This window comes from Charadrius vociferus, unplaced genomic scaffold, assembly GCF_000708025.1.
Source record: "Charadrius vociferus isolate BGI_N301 unplaced genomic scaffold, ASM70802v2 scaffold259, whole genome shotgun sequence".
Taxonomy (NCBI): Eukaryota; Metazoa; Chordata; class Aves; order Charadriiformes; family Charadriidae; genus Charadrius; species Charadrius vociferus.
The window spans coordinates 9373666-9393103 of NW_009661368.1; the positions used below are offsets into that span (position 1 = coordinate 9373666).

At 37.8% G+C, this 19438-nt stretch overlaps 1 protein-coding gene across 1 annotated transcript in view; it reads left to right on the plus strand.

Moving 5' to 3' along the window:
* LOC104293923 (serine/threonine-protein phosphatase 4 regulatory subunit 1-like) overlaps positions 1-18850 on the plus strand; it is a 24697-nt gene extending 5847 nt beyond the window's left edge. Inside the window, exons 2-19 of the mRNA XM_009893476.1 lie at positions 1257-1389; positions 1737-1843; positions 2466-2608; positions 3113-3259; positions 5677-5784; positions 6938-7003; positions 7577-7735; positions 8263-8456; positions 8817-9253; positions 11105-11337; positions 12391-12483; positions 13266-13451; positions 13744-13905; positions 14522-14622; positions 15757-15877; positions 16585-16719; positions 17485-17626; positions 18616-18850. Of these exons, the coding sequence (XP_009891778.1) occupies positions 1292-1389; positions 1737-1843; positions 2466-2608; positions 3113-3259; positions 5677-5784; positions 6938-7003; positions 7577-7735; positions 8263-8456; positions 8817-9253; positions 11105-11337; positions 12391-12483; positions 13266-13451; positions 13744-13905; positions 14522-14622; positions 15757-15877; positions 16585-16719; positions 17485-17626; positions 18616-18770 (2787 nt within the window). The 5' untranslated portion in view covers positions 1257-1291 and the 3' untranslated portion in view covers positions 18771-18850. The remainder of the gene's footprint in view (positions 1-1256; positions 1390-1736; positions 1844-2465; positions 2609-3112; positions 3260-5676; positions 5785-6937; positions 7004-7576; positions 7736-8262; positions 8457-8816; positions 9254-11104; positions 11338-12390; positions 12484-13265; positions 13452-13743; positions 13906-14521; positions 14623-15756; positions 15878-16584; positions 16720-17484; positions 17627-18615) is intronic.
* Positions 18851-19438: the final 588 nt, after the last annotated feature.

Here is a 19438-nt window from a genome sequence, read left to right on the forward strand (position 1 = left end):
TTGTGCCACAACAACCCCAGGCAGCGCTACAGGTTTGGGGAGGAGTGGCGGGAGAGCTGCCTGGCAGAAAAGGCCCTGGGGGGGTGATGGTGGACAGCCGGCTGAACATGAGCCGGCAGTGTGCCCGGGGGGCCGAGAAGGCCAATGGCATCCTAGCCTGTATCAGCCATAGTGTGGCCAGCAGGACTGGGGAAGTGATCGTCCCCCTGTACTCGGCACTGGTGAGGCCCCACCTCGAGTGCTGTGTTCAGTTTTGGGCCCCTCACTACAAAAAGGACATTGAGGGGCCAGAGCGTGTCCAGAGAAGGGCTACAAAGCTGGGGAGGGGTCTGGAGGACAAGCCCTGTGAGGAACGACTGAGGGCACTGGGGGTGTCCAGCCTGGAGAAGAGGAGGCTGAGGGGAGACCTTATCACCCTCTATAACTACCTGAAAGGAGGGGGTAGAGAGGTGGGGGCTGACCTCTTCTCCCTGGCGACAAGTGATAGGGCGAGAGGAAATGGGTTCAAGTTATGTCAGGGGAGGTTTAGGTTGGATATTAGGAAACATTTTTTCACTGAAAGGGTTATCAAACATTGGAAGAGGCTGCCCAGGGAGGGGGTGGATTCACCATCCCTGGCGGTGTTTAAAAAAGGGTAGATGTGGTACTTAGGGACGTGGTTTAGAGGCGGTTTTGTCAGGGTAGGTTAATGGTTGGACTTCATGATCTTAAAGGTCCTTTCCAACCCGAGCAATTCTATGATTCCATATGAGAAGCAGTTTTGGCTCAGTTTGCATGTACTTTAATATGATTGCAGTTGCTATATTACTTACGTGAATGAAGTCTGCATAATTTGAGGTGTGCTTGGTTGGGAAAGTTGTGAACGCAGAGCAGGAATATCAGCTACTCTAGTGCATCTCTTTCTGTAGATGTGGTTGCTGTATGACCCAAGAATTTGAGGGTTTAAAGTGATACAATTTGGGATTTTCTGTCTGTTAAAATTCCAGTTTCTTTTAGTGGCACTTACTTTCCTTTTGAATGTGTCTATCAGTTTGTGGCATGCAATTTTATCAGCTGAGACCTCTTAACTCAGTGCATGTGGTTAGCCGACTCCAATTGCAAAGTAGAATGTGTTAAAAGCCAAGAATTTTATGACAGGTGAATTACATTCCAAAGCTCGAATTTACAGGTCTATATGCGAGTGTTGCTCTTGACTTCATTAGGTACCACTTAAGATTTTAATTTGTTTGTTTGGGTTACTCTTCTTGTCTTTCAAGTTGGGTTTGAAGATTATGGACCAGACTGTGATAGCATGAGGATAACAGCATTCTTGGATATTCCTGGACAGGATAACTTAACTCCACTGGCTCGTCTAGAAAAGTATGCCTTCAGTGATAACATATTTAACAGGTAAGGATACAACAGTTACACTTGATAACTGAGCCTGATAGCATTGTGGATGTTAAGGTGTCACTACTTTTGTTATTACTGTCTTAAGTGAATGCCCAATACTATTTCCCTTTGAATAACTTTCATATAACATCTCCATAAAAAGAGGGTTTTATTCTTGGTCATCTGAGTAAAGTTTTTCAACTCCATCTTTGAGTTTTTTTGGGACGAGGAGAAGCTGTATAACTGGTGTGTCTGAACGTTTATAGAGGAGCTCAATCTTTTTTAACGTGCCCATTTACATTTGCATCCCATCTCCATGTCATTGGCAGGATATTAAGGCAATTAATATGTTGTTTGCTCCACAGGCAAATTATTGCCAGAGGTCTTTTGGATGTCTTTCGAGATTTCAGTAATAATGAAGAAGACTTCCTGACTGTAATGGAAATAGTGGTCAGGCTCTCTGAAGATGCAGGTTTGAAAGTTGTTCTTTTTGTTTGTGTGTTTGTTGTTTTTTTTTTTTTATATTTTTCGTAGCTTATTTTACATAAGCTGCAGTATAGAGGGCAATAACTTTCAATTTTGAGAAGGCAAGGAGTGAACTAAAGAAACTAAATCATCTAACAGCAATATCTGTCACTGAAAATGAGATAACTTTTTTTCCTCTGTATTTGAAATATTTTCTGTGGTACATGTATAAATGAAAGGCTCTTACTTGTATAGGGCATGAAGTAATATTTTTTCCAAGGAATTCATCACATCTGAACCTGTGGTGGCACAACAGAACAGTTGTGCATTTTAATACTTCATATGCATACCTTCATGGCAATTGGGTTTTCTAACTAGTACTCTTTATTTTATGAGATTAGGGAGCTGATTAGAAATCTCTGGGCTGTGATGATGTATATAAGGCTGTTTTATATTATTCGGCTTTCCTCTGAGAAAAGGCAATCTCATTGGTGATATTTCTTGTTTTGAGTATTTTCATTTTCCTCTGTTGTGAAAACAGCAAACAAAAAAATGCTACTTTTTTCTTAAGGTACTTAATCTTGATTTCATATTTACTGCTGTAATTTTGACTTTCTTTTTATTACTAGAACCAACTGTACGTACAGAGCTGATGGAACAAATACCTCCTATTGCCATTTTTCTGCAAGAAAGTCGACCAAACTTCCCAACAGCATTTTTTGAGTACCTTATGCCCATAGTAGTGAGATACCTCACAGATGTTAACAATCAGGTAGGAAGAACAGACCATGTGGATTGAATGGTTGGAAAATTCTGTGTGGTTCAGTGAATTTAAGGCATGAGGAAGAGACAATAGAAAGTTCCATGCTGATTGATACCTTGCTTGTGTGTAGTGCTTTGTCTTTATTGGTTTCAGCACACTTTGCTAGGGAGGTCAGAAATTTTTTTTGTGCTTTCCTTAGCAGATAATGGGAAGCTTATAGGATTTGCTGAGCAGCATATTGACACCTTCCGTTATGGGAGTCGTGACTTGCAAGTCCTGTTTTCTCCTTCATCTTTTGGCTTCTCCTCAGAATTTGATGAAATGTCATGTAATGATTATATTAAACTTTAGTATTCGTAATTCTTTATGGTGTTAAAACAGAGAGTGTTTTTTCCTTTTTCTTTTTTTAAACTTTTACCTGTGTGTTTATTGAAAACATGCCTCTTGTGGTTCTCCTATCAGTAAATGTTGTTTTTACAGTGATGTACTTTTTTGGTTTGTTTGTATTAATAGGTTAGAAAGGCAGGTCAAGAAGCCCTGCTTATACTGCTGGAACAAGATCTTATTGCGCAGAGTGACATTGAAAATAAGGTGTGTCCAATTCTGCTGGACCTCTCTGCCCCTGACAGTGATGATGAATACAAGGTGGAAGCTGTGAATGTAAGTGAGTTTGGAAGAAATCTTACATATTTTTTTTTCTTTTCTAATAATTTTTGTTCTCTATCTTTGAGCAGTGCTACTGTAAAGCTATTTTAGAATATAACAATTTTGTGTGAGATTTTCATGAGCATAGACCCCAGAAAATAAAAATGGTACTTGCATTCTTAGTGTCCCGAGAGCTTTACATTAATCATTGAACTTTCTATACCATTACTATTACAGTTTGGTTTATTTCTTCTCTGTTTGTTAGTTGCTCTGCTGCGAATTGAGAAACTGCTGTTGGGGTACAATTGAAGCTTAGGTGTGCTAAGCTGTTGTGCCTTGAATCTATGTGTTTCTTAGTTATTTTTAGTATTGAGCACCATTGAAACAATGTGAATTCTCAAAGAATTTTAACAGGGTCAGGACTTGATGCACCATACTGAGAGGTTAAAAATGATTCTAACTGAATTCAAGAAGAAAGCAGGGTTGTCCTGGGCACTATTTATTAAAGCCTTTGGTGAAGTGTAGAGGTACTTTGGGTAAGCTTTCTCTAGGTCCTATACCTTTTGTGTGATGAAGAAATCTGGACTTTAGTGTCAGTAAAGTGCTTGAGGAATCTTTTTGAAATTTTGTTTCTTGAGAATTGAGCTGTACAGCACAGTAATTGGGAATGTTATTGTATGCTTAAAAATGTAAAGCATCAGGTCTTCAAACTCAGTGGAAATTATTTTTGAAAAATCGTGAGGGGCTTTTTTATATAGATGATTGATGATGTATTGAGTACACTTAACAAGAACTACCCGCTCCATTTATAACAGTAATTAAGATGAGGTCCAGGAGTAGTACTGACATTAAATAAAATAAGCAATCAACCCTTTTGTGTTGATTCATCAACATACTTGATTATTTTTTTTTTTAGTTTAACACAACAAATCTTTAATTTTTATTCTGAATTTTTGAAAAGATCGGGTTTAAAGAGACCATCTTTATACTTCAGGATGCTAAATGATTGTCAAAATGGTAGCCAAATAACTTTCAAATGCAGTTGGTTCTTGGCAGCTTTGTTTTCATTCTTGTTAAGATCATTAAGTTCCTCAACAGCTTCTTTACATTTGCTCTAGAAGGTTACACAGTACTGTTGCAAAAGTGTGAATGATGACCTGATCTTAATTCCTAAGCATTCTGAAAAAAACATTCCCTGTTCACTTTCAAGAAATCCGTTGACTCCACAAGAAAGTACTGGTGTGTAATTACATTTCAGCGTGGATATCTGACACTTGACCTGTAAAATAGTTCTACCCTCTAGATTTTCCTCTTCCTTGTTTGGGAGTTGGGTATTGCTTAGGCAGTTTTCCAGCGTGACATATGAGCACCAGATGCCTTTTAGGAGTTTGAAAATTTGTGGGTAAGTCCTTGAATGGTGTCTTCCTTAGTTCTTATTTAGCATTCTGTTGCAAAAGCAAATGTTTCTAGGAATAAAGCTGGTTTTGTGGAGGTGGAAAGCTTTGATAATTTTGGAAAAACAAAAATAGAAAGATGAGTACTGTTAATCTGACAACACTTGTGTAAGCATTAAACTCCTGGTGCTGCAGGGAGAACAGTTGAGTAGGAAGGTGCATGGGAGCCCCTTCCTTCTTACTGTTGCAAATAGAAGAATTACAGCAAGTTATCCCAGAAAGTGGGAGCTGAAAGGAAACAAAATCCAAAACACCTGATTTTTCACAGCATAAGCATGGTTTGTAAAGGTAGTTGAAATTGACAGTTCCTTGGAGAAAGCTAAATTAATGAGTGTGTTAATAACTAATTATGCTGCGATGTTAACTCCTAAAATTTCTGTGGATGATTCCTGTAAAGTGTGCATTAGCTCACATACATCAATAGTTTCTCTTACACTCTCTTTTCTCTCCTGTTGTATGGCTAACTTTCATTTTTATCTCATTGTCTGAGCCTATAAAGACCTGGGACTGAGCTTGTTTTTTAAATATCTGAACAGTCCTGTTAAGGCCAAGGGGCTTACTTGCATGCTTTAGCTTGAGATATTTTTAATATGCTTAAAGATTGTGATTTTGTATGCTGGCTAGTACAATGGAACTTCTGTCTTCTCCATACAAAATACCAGTGTATGCCACATTGTAAACCACCTTAAAAATGCTTTTATTACCAAAAGTCTAGCTAACCAGATAAAAATAGACAATAAATTACATGCAGAAATGTGATGTTCAGGCACAGTGGCATAGAATGATTTTAAATAAAAATGGTAGTTGTGCTTCACATAAAACGAGTGCATGAAAATACGAATAATGTGTAGCAGTTAAATCTATTTGATGGTAGTTGCTGTTTTGCTTTCGGAGGTAATTTTCAGGAGGAATATTTGGCTGTGCTTACAAATTCAATAATTTTATTTTCCTTATACGTATCCCCTTCTTGATTTTTAGATAATCTGTAAAATGGCTTCTATGTTGAGCAGAACAACAGTTGAGCATATGCTCCTTCCTCGTTTCTGTGAACTGTGCAGTGATGGGAAATTGTTTCAAGTCCGAAAGGTTGGTGTGTTTTCAACCCTAAACCACTTAAAAATGAATTTATTTGTGGCTGTTCAAATGCCTTCCTGAATAATTTAGTCATAACTTTAGCTGATGGACTTTGAAAGAGTCTGGAAGAGCAGTTGTAATTTATTGACGTGGTTATAGTTTCTGTAGTTCAGTAAAGAAACAGATAACAGTCCCTGGTGAATAGCTTTGATGTAGCAATTAAACTGATCTTGCACGTCTAATAGTTTTGCATAACCTTATTTTTAAGCCACGATGCTGGTTATAGGATGCAAACAATTTACTTGATTTCTGCCATCTTATTTCAAAACCAGAAATTCAAAAGTAATACATACTTGAGACGTCCTTCCTTTAAAAAAAAAAAAAAAAAAGTCTGGTATTATTTGAAAGGAGAAATCCCAAAAGTATAAGACTGATTTTAATTCATGGTGGAGTACAAAAGGAAACTCGTAGCATAAGAAGTCTTAAAATATTTCAGTAGACTTAGGGGTCATGCAGAGCTTCAGCTTGGTCCTTAACATAAGCTGCATTTGTTGGAATTTGAGCTGCATTATAACCTTCTAAATAAGCATATTGAATGAATAAATCGTATAGTAACACAGTCCTATTTAATTGATTCCAAATTTTGGCAACGTCTTTTTCCAGCATGAGGGAATGTTCCTTTTGCCTTAATCATAGCATTTGTAACGTACTGTAAATGGCACTACCTTGAGACCTTGATTAAACTTTGCTTCAGCAAAGTACTTAAGCCAGTCTCAGCCATAGCAAAGATAGTTCTGTCAGTACACCTAAGTCCTGACCCTGGTATCATATTTTAGTCTGCTTTGGTTTTGACAGCTGCTGTTCAAAGTAATTTAAACTTTCAAGTAGGCGTATTGTCCCTTTCGGTGATTACTGAAGTAGATGATGCTTTTCATGCAGAAACCTTTATTACTATTGATTTCAAAGGCATGTGGCTTACAGAAGCTTGCTCTAATGAGTCTTTGTTCAGGATGAGTTAATATAACAGGATGTAGTTACATGGCTGAAATTGAATAGTCAAACGTGCAGTTACTACGTGGGATAAATAATGCATAGTGAAGTTGATAATAAAACTAATGCACTTAAAAGAGCCAGAATGTTATTAATGACTTTTTTTATTTCTTAGATTTGTGCAGCTAATTTTGGTGACATTTGTAATGCAGTCGGGCAAGAAGCCACAGAAAGACTGCTGGTATGTAAAAATCAAAATCAATTTACAAGACTTGTATTTCTCAGTTCAAAAGGTTTAATAATGAGTTCTTCTATTGGCTTCTCTGTAAACTAATCAGTGTGCATGCAGTTTTTTTTAATTGATTTGGCTAAGGCTTTGGTTGCAATTACTTAGCAAAACTGGGAATGGATAGCAATGCAAAGTTCTTATTTTTGCAAAACATTTTTTTAAATGTAATTGACAGCATATATACACACACACACTTCAGAATTACTGACTCTTTCTTTTTTTCCCTGGACTAGATGATCGGTCAAATTACAATTTCAGGAGAAATAGGCCATTAATAATTTTTCCTATTGTCTGTAAAGTTATACATAAAATCCTAATGAAGTGAATGGTAGACAGAGGGTTTTTTTCCCCAATGTCTTCAATTAGTAGATGTTTTTAACCTGGTCCTCTTTCTTCTATTCCTCACTTATTGTATTCTCCCATGAGTTATCATTGTCTCCAGTTTCCAAACAAATATCTTGATAGTAAGTTGTTGCAGCCTTTGTTTAGTCTTTAAAGAGTCTTGGTTTTGCTTATTTTTGGCAGATTCCCAAGTTCTTTGAACTCTGTTCTGATAGTGTTTGGGGAATGAGAAAAGCTTGTGCTGAATGCTTTATGGCAGTGTCTTACACCACATCCCCAGAAGTTCGCAGAAGCAAACTATCCCCATTGTTTATCAGTCTTATTAGTGACACTTGCAGATGGGTAAGTAACTCTATAATTGATGCATCTTCCCAGGCAAATCATACACAAATTAAGGGCAAGTCAGAAGTGTGCCATAAAACGTCTCTCAACTAAATTTGCTGAGATTAGCGTATAATCTACTAAAATCTGATCTCCTCTGGGAAGAGAGAGAGAGGTAAAATAAGATACTCTCTTACTACTTAGAATTTCTATCAACAGGGTTATTTTTCTTTTTTTTTGTAAGTGTAAGCACTCTTCTGAGAATAGGTTGCTTGTGTTAAAGGTATTAGTTGAAGTAGACAGTGATGTTCTTCAAATTTACTATTCTTAAAAAAATTCCTTCCTATGATTCTAGATACATGCTTAATATTCTAACACACTTTGCTTAGGTGTCACTTATTAGATAATTGGTTATATTTGGTATTAAATGAAGCTGTCGTAGTAAGAACCAATTGATTCCTACTAAAAAATGGAACCAATTTTTTTTTTTCAGCATGAACTCTGTGGGAATTGTGTGAATCCTGACTGTTGTGTTTATACTATCGCAGGTTCGTCAGGCTGCTTTTCAGTCTCTTGGCCCATTTATTTCTACCTTTGCCAACCCTTCAAGTGCTGGTCTTTACATTCGAGAAGATGGGACGCTGAGTATCCGACCATCAATGCAAGACGTGAATTCCAATTCCTGTCAGCCAAGCAACAATATAACATTAATGTCCTCCAGTACAAATGCTACGTTGTCCAGGTAAAAGCATGGGAAAGATGTGGTGTAGCAGAAGAGAGGAAGAAAAGATAATTCTTTTTATTGCTCTTCAGGGCTAAAAATCTCAACTTGAGAATGTAGTTTCAGTAAAGGTATGAAGAGTGAGATCATGCATGTGTCTATTTGAGTGTAGCAGCTTTATTGAAAAAATCAGTTTGATGGCTTCACAGGAGAGTAAAGGGAAAACTGGTGAAGTGAAGCATAGTGGTAACATAAATTCTGTCTTTCTGCAGAGAAAATAAACTTCTGTAGTTGATGCTGTCTTTTATGAAGTGTTTCACTGAAAACTATTGTTAGAGTAATTAAAGTTCTATTTGGATAACTGTGTGTGTCTGTTACCAGTTCAGAACAACCAATGGAAATCAAACCAGAATCATCGACTGAGGAGACTTCAGCTGAAGTTAATACAAAGCTCTCAGTTGAGAACCTAAATATAGAGACACAGGAAGAAATTTCAGATTGTTGTACCAATCCTGGAGAAGATGTGTCTCGATTGTCTCAGGGTGACAGAGTTGCTGCTGGTGTCATAGAAGTCACTAAGGACAGCAGTTTTCCTGGAATGAACTCAAGGCTACAGTCTGCTGAGGACATATTTAATACTTTTCTATACTGGCGCCCTCCTCTGCCTGATATAAGTCAGGATCTGGAGTTGCTTCAGTTCAAGACTGAAAAGCACAAAGATAGCTGTTCTATGCCATGTAATAACTGTGTTGCTAGTAGTGAAATAAAAAAGGTTCTAGAAAGCTTACAAGAGCACATAGATGATCCAGATGTTCAAGGTGAGACTCTGTAACAGTAAAATCATGTTTTCTCCTGGCCTTTACAAAACCCTTTACTGCATTTTAATTGGTTTGGTATTTGTAAGGTGATGAGACTTCCTTGAGTAGTAAATTATAGTAGAAAGTCACGCAAGAGCATTTTTCACAAGACCTGATTTATTTCTGGAACAGCTGGGGAAGTGTTCCTAGCTCCTGTTTGCATGAGAAATAAATTGGATCTAACTACAAAAGGGAAAAGAGCTTGTTGAAATTTGTGAAAACTGTCTTTAAGTACTGTAACCAAGTACTGTGGTTTTAGGGACAGAGCTGCCTGTTATCAGCTGAATTCATCTAGTATTTGGTTGAGTGAGAATGGCCTTAATTTTGAGTCATCTTTCCTCAGCCTCTCCATACAAGCCTGTTGATGAACATATTGAACTAATGATAACCTGCTAGTGGGATGCATGTGTGTTTCCTGGACCAAATCCCTCTTGACAAGCCCGTCATTCTTAATCAGTTTCTTGTCCACAAAGTCTCTTGAGTACTCTAGTGAATTAACAGTTTCCGTCTGCCTGTTTATTTTTCCTTTCTCTGTATGCAAAGTCATATCTGCAGGAACTGCAGCATCATTTGAAGTCCTTACTGTAGTAATAGTGAGTAGTAAGCCAACTGGCAGTGTGGCATATTTAGGTGGCTCCCCATGGTCATTTGGAAAGGTATCAGGAAAATGTGTGAGAGGCAAAGGATCAGGAAGAAAGGGAAAGATTTAAAAGAGCAAGATGTGAAAAAGTTAAAATTCAAAGTAGTAAAGGAAAAAGTGGAAACTGAAATGAACGCATGAAAAGATAAAAATGGTGTAATTGAGTTCTGGAAACAAAAAGCAGAGAGTAAAAGCAAAAGGAAGAGAGCAAAAAAACCCATTATGTAGATCTAAGACAAATGGAGAGATGTTAGCTTGACAGCTATACAGTGAGAAATGGGTTTGGAGAGGCATGGGAGAAAACAATGAAGATGATTTCTGCTCCCCTCCCCCCCCCAGCTTTAGCAGAACAGTCCTGCTTCCTTTCTCAGAATAAGGAAATGTGGATGTTAGTTTTTGTTTTCCTCCTGCTCTAACTGCCAAAACGTTCATAAATATGCTTGTGATCTATTCTTCTGCCTTTTAAGTTGTCTGTTCACCTTATTTCCAAAGTACTCTAGTATCCTTCACCTTTAAAGTATACTCTGATGTTTCATCTTAAGACTGTACTTGCGGTACGCTTGTGCAGGTGTAGCTATCTCAGAGTTTCTGCATTCTGAACTCTAGTAACGTCGTGTTCCTAGCAGCAATGTAGCATAATGCGCCAACACAGTTTGTCCTGACTTTATTGGTGATACAGTGGTAAACCCGACCTTTTGAGTTCTATCTACTTCTGCAAAACAGTTCAAAGGTGGTTTGACTAATTCCCTCCTCTGCATAGAGTTTTTCTCAGAAGTGTTTTAAATGCACAGTGACGTATTTTCTAAGCCATAGAATCAATTAAAGAATATAACAAGAATTTGTATTAAAATGTTTGACAGTGTGAAGAATGGGAGGTGAGCCCGTATGCTGTGATACCTCATTACAAGGGATTATTAGAAATACCTTTCAGTAGTAGAAATTGGTAGAATGGTTCTGCTGAAAATGTTAGTACATCTAAATCGCTGCTCTTAATTTGTGATGGTTTTGTGGAAAAAAAATGGGCCTTTTCTTTGAGAGCAAATGTTTGCTAGCACACCATTTCCATGCAGCTCACACTGGGCTTCTCTTTATCTTTTCAGATTAACTAATTGCAAGTTTAATGCATTTAAGTGCAGAAAGGAGACTAAATAGTCGTCTTTTGCTTTATACAGCTCAGGTCCAAGTGTTGTCTGCTGCTCTCAGAGCTGCTCAGTTTGATTCTGTTGGTGACTATGAGACCAAAAAAAATGAAGAAAGCAGTGTCAAACTTCAGAACAAAACTATTTCAGATGAAACAGCTGTTTCAGATGCTACCTGCAACCACATGGAGGAGGATGCTCTTTCATCCACTGCCTCCCAGGATAACATCAGTGACCAGTCTACCACCAGTATACTGAAAAACACAGTAAGTATGCATTGTGCTCCGTGTCTGAAATGAATTCTTACCTGCTTAAGTACTGTGTGTGTTCATGTAGTCCCTGGCATAATTGACCTACTTCTGATCTAAAGCCTTTGAACATCACTACTCCATAACTATCATACACTACTTATTTTCATTTAAAAAGAAAAGCTACCGAGGGCTATTATTTGTTTGCACACAAATTACTTAAGAGTTAAATTTTGCAGTAGTCTTGTAAGTTTTTGGGTGGTTTTTTTTTTTTTCAGATGAGATGTACCAAGTACAGTCTCACCTCTTCCTGTAACACATCTAAAATTAGTCTTTTGTTTCCAGACAGGAGGCTGAATCAGGTGGTGACACACAGTTCCTCATTACTATTTCTTGATTATAATGTACAGATAGGAGTAAAAAGGATTGTTTGCACAGTATCTAATGTTGCTGGAGCTAATTGTGAAATATAAAGAAAAGCTCTCCTTATCTATTAACGAGAACTGCACATAAAACCTGTATGAACAAAAACGTAAAATACCGTGTGAACTTTCAAACTTTGTATGTTTTTGGTCATTTAAACCTTTTAATTCTTTTGAAGTCTTCTGTTGATATTTGGGGAGAGGTGTATGCTTCATAATTTGGTAGACTTGGGAGTTTCCAGCAGTATGTTCTAAAATAAGTAAAGCTTTTATCATGGTATTGACTGCCTTGGAGCAACTGCTAAACTGTCTTGTTTAACATAATTTAAATTCACACCAAGAAGAAAAACTATTTAAGACTATAGTAAAAGTAGCCATCCAAAATCTGTATGAATGTTAGTTTCCTTGTGTTAAATTAGATTGCTTTTTTTAGAAGTAAATCTAACTACTGTTGCCCTTGTTGTTGCTATGGCCTTAATAGTGCTTTCTTAGTGTACAACTCTGTTGTCTTTTTGTACTTGTATAAGCACACTGAATACGGCTTTGCCTGTACAAGGCTATTGTGTATCTGAACTGTAGTGTGATGCTTTGAAACACTGGCACAGCAGTAAGTCTAATTCATTTCACTAGCTAATACATCCTTTTACAGGACTTGGAGGAACAACACAAAGGAACCAGTGTATTTTTAAAGAAAGAGCAAGAAAATAATCCACCACTTGAAGATGACAAGTCAAAATTACAGGTGATTAAAATAGCATAGAATCATAGAATTGCTGAGGTTGGAAGGGACCTTTAAGATCATCAAGTCCAACCATCAACCTACTCTGACAAAACCGCCTCTAAACCATGTCCCTAAGTACCACATCTACTCTTTTTTTAAACGCCTCCAGGGATGGTGAATCCCCCCCCTCCCTGGGCAGCCTATTCCAATGTTTGATAACGCTTTCAGTGAAAAAATGTTTCCTAATATCCAACCTAAACCTCCCCTGACATAACTTGAATCCATTTCCTCTCATCCTATCACTGACTGCTTTAGTGAGGGACTGGACACAGTTCATCTGACCCTTAATACAGCGATAGCTTTTGCAATTGATCAGTTGCAGAATGTTAAGAAATGCTCTGGACATTTGAGGAGAACTCTATTTTAAATCAGAAAGCTAGAAAAATTCTGTTGCCTTTTTAGTGCCCGAGAGGCAATCTGTGCAACCAAGGTAGGCGTTGACTACACTCTTTTGTCACTGGATTTACTCTTTGTCTTCAGCAAAGAATAAATTTTCAGTTTGGTTTGATGCAGCATGTTGATAAAGTAATAATTACTGTTCATTGCTGACTGCTCTGTCCTAATGAGAGTACAAATAACTACAGGGATCGTTTACACTTTGTAAAGCTCGTCCACAAAAGGGGCGTCTTGCCACTGTGCTTCGCTGCCAGCTGGTTGATAGCAGGAGAATACTGTAGCTCCACAGGTGTATTTTCTTTCTGATCTCAAAGTGTGTGTTGCTGATGTACTGTCTCTGTCTGTAGGATATCATACCCCAACCTTTATTAGACCAGTACTTGTCAATGACCGACCCAGCTCGAGCCCAGACTGTTGATACTGAAATAGCCAAACACTGCGCCTATAGTCTTCCGGGGGTGGCCCTAACACTGGGCAGGCAGAACTGGCACTGCCTGAAAGATACATATGAGACGCTGGCCTCAGATGTACAGGTAAAAAAAAAAAAAGGTTTTAATGATAAATCGCAGTTTTGAGTAGCTTCTTTGTTCAGTTCATTACACTGAAACTATAACGTCGTATACTTTCTTATAAGGGATTAAATACGCACTAAAAATATAAAATTCAAGATTTAAATCAGACTTCATAAATGTGATTAACACTTTCTACTGCTGTGTAACTAGCCCTGTTTCTTCTGCTCTCTCAATCCTCACACAGGTGTAGTTCAAAAGCTGCTTTAGTTTAGTTACAGTGCCTAATCTAATTCACTTCTTAAACTGTTTGCAGTGGAAGGTACGTCGGACGCTGGCTTTCTCCATACATGAACTAGCAGTTATTCTGGGGGATCAGCTGACAGCTGCTGATCTGGTGCCAATTTTCAATGGATTCTTGAAAGATCTGGATGAAGTCCGTATTGGTGTCCTTAAACATCTGTATGACTTTCTAAAGGTAGGAAAGTGTAATTTAATTTCTCAAGATAAAATTTTTTCCGACTCCATTATACGAAGAGAGTTTTCTAATGAGATGTGCACTATCAATATCTAATTACATGTTTAGTTTTGTGTAATAATGCCATTTTGTGTGTGTGTTTATTACTTTCTTAAGGTCCCTCGCTGCTATTCTGTCTCATGCCAACGAAGTATCAAAATTAAATGTGGTTGTAAACGCTCCTAGCTGTTGTAAGGGAATTAGCATTTTGTGCAGTCCAGCTGGAAAGTTGGTCTATTAGCAAGTTGCCTTTAGGGCCGGGAGTGAAGAGGGCAGATCCTGGCGGGCTGCTGCATAGTAAACACAAATCCTTAGTTGTTGGTTGCTCAGTCTCATGCCCAGAGATAGCGCTGTGATGGGTATCCTTGCAGAAGTGATGACATAATGTACTTTTTGTGGATGTCAGTCTTGTGTGTCCAGACACTCATCTGATTGTGCACAATTTCTAGTAAGCATCTTGTGAATGATCAGTTGTTTTCAAGTAGGAAAATGCACATAGGTGTGAATCAAGTAATACACCAGAGAACTGCAAGTCTTGAATTTTATCTGTTTTATACTAGTAACGTTTTTCCTTTAGTTACTTCATGCAGACAAAAGGCGAGAGTATCTTTACCAACTTCAAGAATTTGTAGTGACTGATAACAGCAGGAACTGGAGGTTTCGTTACGAGCTCGCAGAGTATGTAATTTTGTTGACTTCTGATTTTTAATCTGCATTACTAACTTGGAAATAAATTAGCACACCCTAATTAGCTAAAAGATTGCAACCATTCTGTATTAAGGAACTGAACTTAAAAGCCACTGGCTGTTGGCGTTTTGGGGGGACTGGGGGGGGGGGGGGGGGGGGTTGTGTTGTAATCAAGCATGACTGAAATGTCTGTGACTATACCAAAACTGACATCTTGTTCGCTTGCAGTTTATGTAATACAACAACCTGATACATACTGTCCAGTGAGGTTTCAGCGTTTATTCAGTTCTAGACTGCCTTGTAAAAATCAATGAAACGTGTGCACAGTCATTTTTCTAATGTGTATGAAAGAAAAAAACAGTTCTTAAAAAAATTATTCGTTTATTTCCTTATGACTGGGTGTATAATGGAGATAAAGTAACATCCTACAATTCTGTTTCTACAAGCCCTGTTGATATTTGAAGCACCCGAAGAATGTTTGTAGGCGTAGTTTGCAGCTAAAACATGACCTTTGTGCTTATCTTGTTGCTTTGTTTGAGCTATTGAGGGCTACTCTCCCTTTGTAGTTTGGCGCAACAAACTAAACCTCTCTCTGGTGCAAGACTTGTGCAGCAGTTCCCTGACATCTAGTGGAGCGCTGTTGTGTCAGGGTTGGTTTGTGCACGGCTGCTGGTAACGTACTGGCAGCAGTGTGGCTAGAATGAGCTCTGTGCGCTTCCGAGATACAAACCATTTTCTGAAATGTAGATTTCTACACCGAAGTAAATCTTTCATTTTCACTTTGCAAGAATGTACAGTACATTGGTCTGAAGTTGCAAAGAAATTTCTCATTGTACTTTTGTTTGTAGCTTTTGTTATTATTTGGGATAATTTTGATTCATTGGTACATCTAGTTTGGCTAAAAGCTTCTCTTAGACTCCTTGATGGATTAAAGAAAGCATGTACCTCTTTAATATGTGTGTGCACCTTTATGAATTAAAGAGAAGAACAAACAGTTTGAGTGCCTTGTAATAGCCGTGGTATTTTTGAGGCTCCAAATGATCCTTCCTTACATTTAACAGATGGTATAATTGGAGTAGGTTAGTGTTGCACTGGCTGGAGCTAATCACTTTCCTTGTGTTTCAGGCAGCTCATCCTGATACTGGAACTCTACAATCCCAATGATGTCTATGACTACTTAAGACATATTGCACTAACTCTCTGCTCCGATAAAGTTTCAGAAGTTCGGTGGATCTCCTTCAAACTGGTAGGGGATATAGTTTACTTCCTGGCAGGAGAGGAAGAAAATGTTCCTTGAGAGGAATGCCTGAAATCACACTGTTTTCTTTCAGACAAGTAGGGCGAATAGAGACATGTTTTGATAAACAATATGGAAAAAAGTGAAATGAAAACTTAATAAAATATTTTCAGTTGTCTGCCTTCCACAGATCTTAACATCTTTCTCTGTTGGTTGTATGTGAATGATAAATGTATTTTTAATGGATGAAAACCAGGATATAGAAGATTTGAGAGACTTTACCCCAGTTTAAAAAAAAAAAAAAAAAAAAAAAGAAAAGATTACTGATCTTTCGCCAAAGATTATTTAATTTATAAACGTCATGATAACACCATCATCCCATAGATGTCCTGAATGAATAGAAATATTTTTATTTCTTTTAAATTTCTTCTTTTTCTTCATGGCACCATGGAAAGGAGCATTATTTTAGTGGTTGTTTTAATTTCTTTTAGTGTTTTTTGTTTCACCTGAACAAACAGCTTTTTAAAGCTTATGCTTTCTTTTCTGCAGAATAAGCACAGTAATTAATTCTGTAAGCACAGCTGATTACACCGAATACATTTTTGGTGTCCCTTTGTAGGATTCAAATGAAATGATGCTTTTTTAACATTCTAATGGCTACAACTTAAGTTTCATCTCTTCTGGTTTTTTCCACTCCCCTTTCCTTTGCTTCACAGGTTGTAGCAATTCTGCAGAAGTTCTACGCAAACAATGCAGATGCACTGGGATTAAATTTCATTAATGAACTTGTAGTGCGGTTTCGTCACTGCTCCAAGTGGGTTGGAAGACAAGCTTTTGCCTTCATTTGTCAGGTTGGAATGTTCTCTCTCTGTGTTTCTGTGCGCACGCTTAACTTGGAGCCAATTTGAGGCTTTACACAACGTGGGCAAAACTGAAATTTGGACTCAATTTTTCTGTCATTCTTTGGGTTCTGTGATTCTGTGGGTTAACAAAAGACGGTGGCAGAGTTGGTCTGGTCTCAGTACTAGTGTGTGGCTATCCAGTTCTGAAGCTGTGGTTCTTGTTTTGTTCTGTGCCTCCAGCTGAAGTAGCTGATCCCTGTATTTTCTGGCATCCCGGAAGCAAAGTCAAGAATTAAGTTCTAAACTGAGATGCATTTTGTAATACTTTGACATGTTAAGAGAAAGGTTCACAAGAGCTCTTCAAACTACTAACGGGTGCTAGATGCCAGGAGCTATTTCCATCTTGATTTCTACTGCCCACTCCCCTCCAAACCAAAAATGCTGCTTCAGTAGCAATGAGGAGCAAGTGTTGAATGTTGAACGGCAAAAGGGCAGTGACAGGCAAGGGAGCAGTGTTTCCTAAAATATAGCTGGAAGAAAGTTATCTGTTCCTGTTGGGTCACCTTCAGGTGAACTTCAGAATGCTAAGACGTGTTTTCATAACAGTATTTCAAAGGTTACAGTTATTTCACCAACATAGGTTGTATTTGTTCAGAGTTAAACACTGACTTTTTTTAATAGTCAGGCAAAATTAAGGACAAGATGGAAAGGAATGGCAAATAGCGTATTTTTAACATAAATCTTGCTTTCTTGTGTTATGTGTTTATCCTGTAGGCCGTAGTAGAAGAAGAATGTATGCCTGTCGACCAGTTTGTTGAACACTTACTCCCCAGTCTTTTAAGTCTGGCTTCTGATCCTGTGCCAAACGTAAGGGTTCTGCTCGCCAAGGCTCTAAGGCAGACGTTATTGGAGAAAGGTGCGGTCATTAATTTCCTTTGAAAGAACTAAAGGCTCGTGAAAGCTGTCTCTCCTCTGCCACTGCAGTTCCTTATAAACTGACTCAGTTGGTGAAAAGACTGGTTCTGTTTATACTGAAAACAGAACTATACGTAGTAACCTGGGATACTGCATTTAAATTCAGGTTTAGGAATATAGATTTAGGAATGTATACTGTAGTGGCTTCTCTGTCTTGAATATTTGATCACCGTCGGTAAAGGGCCTGAAACGGGCATCGATGATCTGACCGATGTCATATTCTGCCCGCTGGAGGGCAGTGACGTCCTTGTGCTTAGCAAGAAGTGCGGCAAGTACTGGATGTTGCTGCAGGTGGTTATTTGTGGTATCCATGATGCGTGTGGCAAATACATTTTTCTTAAGCATCACATCAGATTATTTTGATATATTTTAAACCTTTATGTTAATGAAATAGTCATCTTTCGGGTCCTTCAGATGAAATGTTACGCCACCTTCTGAAATGGTTTGCTTTGTCATTTTAGTGTTAAGCTAACAGTTGTACTAGGAAAGAATGTAATTTTGTACGCTGCTACAATTTCCTGTATTACAATTCCTTAAAAGCAAATAAATGAGATTATTTCTCATTATTCAAAGGAAGATGCACAGAAATGCTCTCTCCTAAATTTTTTTCAGGATAAAATATAGTTTTGTAAAGCATTGTACAGTGGCAGCTTCCTGAGCTTGCTTTTACATCTTGATACACTCCTATGCAGGGCTCAGCAAAAAGAATTTCTCTTAGAAATACTGAAGTATGTAATAAGTGAGTAAGCAGCTGCATATTTCTCTTTCTGGGTCAGCTTCCGTAGCTCAGTGCAGTTTCTCTAAGGAGCCTATAAATTGGATGAGCTACCTGAGATGGTTTTGGCATTCTCTGTATTTCTGCATTACTTACGCCCTAGGGTTTATTCTTTTGACTTTGATTAAAATTGTCTTTTTCTCCCTTTATTGTAGCTTATTTTAAAAGTGTTGGCAATCCTCATCTAGAAGCTGCGGAAGAGACCATTCTAGCCCTGCAATCTGACAGAGATCAAGATGTGTCCTTCTTTGCCACCATAAAACTAAAACAGGGTAACATGGACAATACTGCCATCGGAAAACAAAACTAATGTGTTTTTCTGCAGTAAATGCTGAACATCAAAGTGGTTATTCACCTTATGGTCACGGTCAGTATGAATAATGTGGACAAATAAGAAGGTTTTTGTTACCTACGTGAGCTGGAAAGAGTCTGCTGAGAAATGTTGCTATCTTCGTTTCACGACCACCTTTCACCTACAGCTGTGTGTTTCTGTCCCATATGCATGAGTAATTAATTTTGGTTTTTACTTTGTAAATGTGGGTGATAACTGATCTCGCATGCGGTTAAGTATTGTACGTAAAGTCTTACACCATACGCAGTGTTTCAGTGTAATTGGAATTGATACTTCATTTTTTAACAAAACATTTCCAGTAGTAGAGCAGTCTGCTATAAGCTTAAAACGGTTTCTAAATCTTAAACCCTGATCATAGCAAACGTACATGAAGATATTATTTCCTCACTTTTATTGTAGTTTTTGTGTTGTTTCAAGTATTACATTTTTACTGAACAGAAGCGTATATATGTGAATAGTTTTGAATTTTAACAAAAAATGATGAAGAACCTAATTCTGTGTCAGTGGAAAAAAGCTCAAAAATCATTTCATTTTATTAAGTAGTTACTCTGCTAGAATTAAGGCATGGTTCATTTTTACTTAATATAATGTGACATTTTTTCAAAGCACAGAGAGCTCAAGATTCT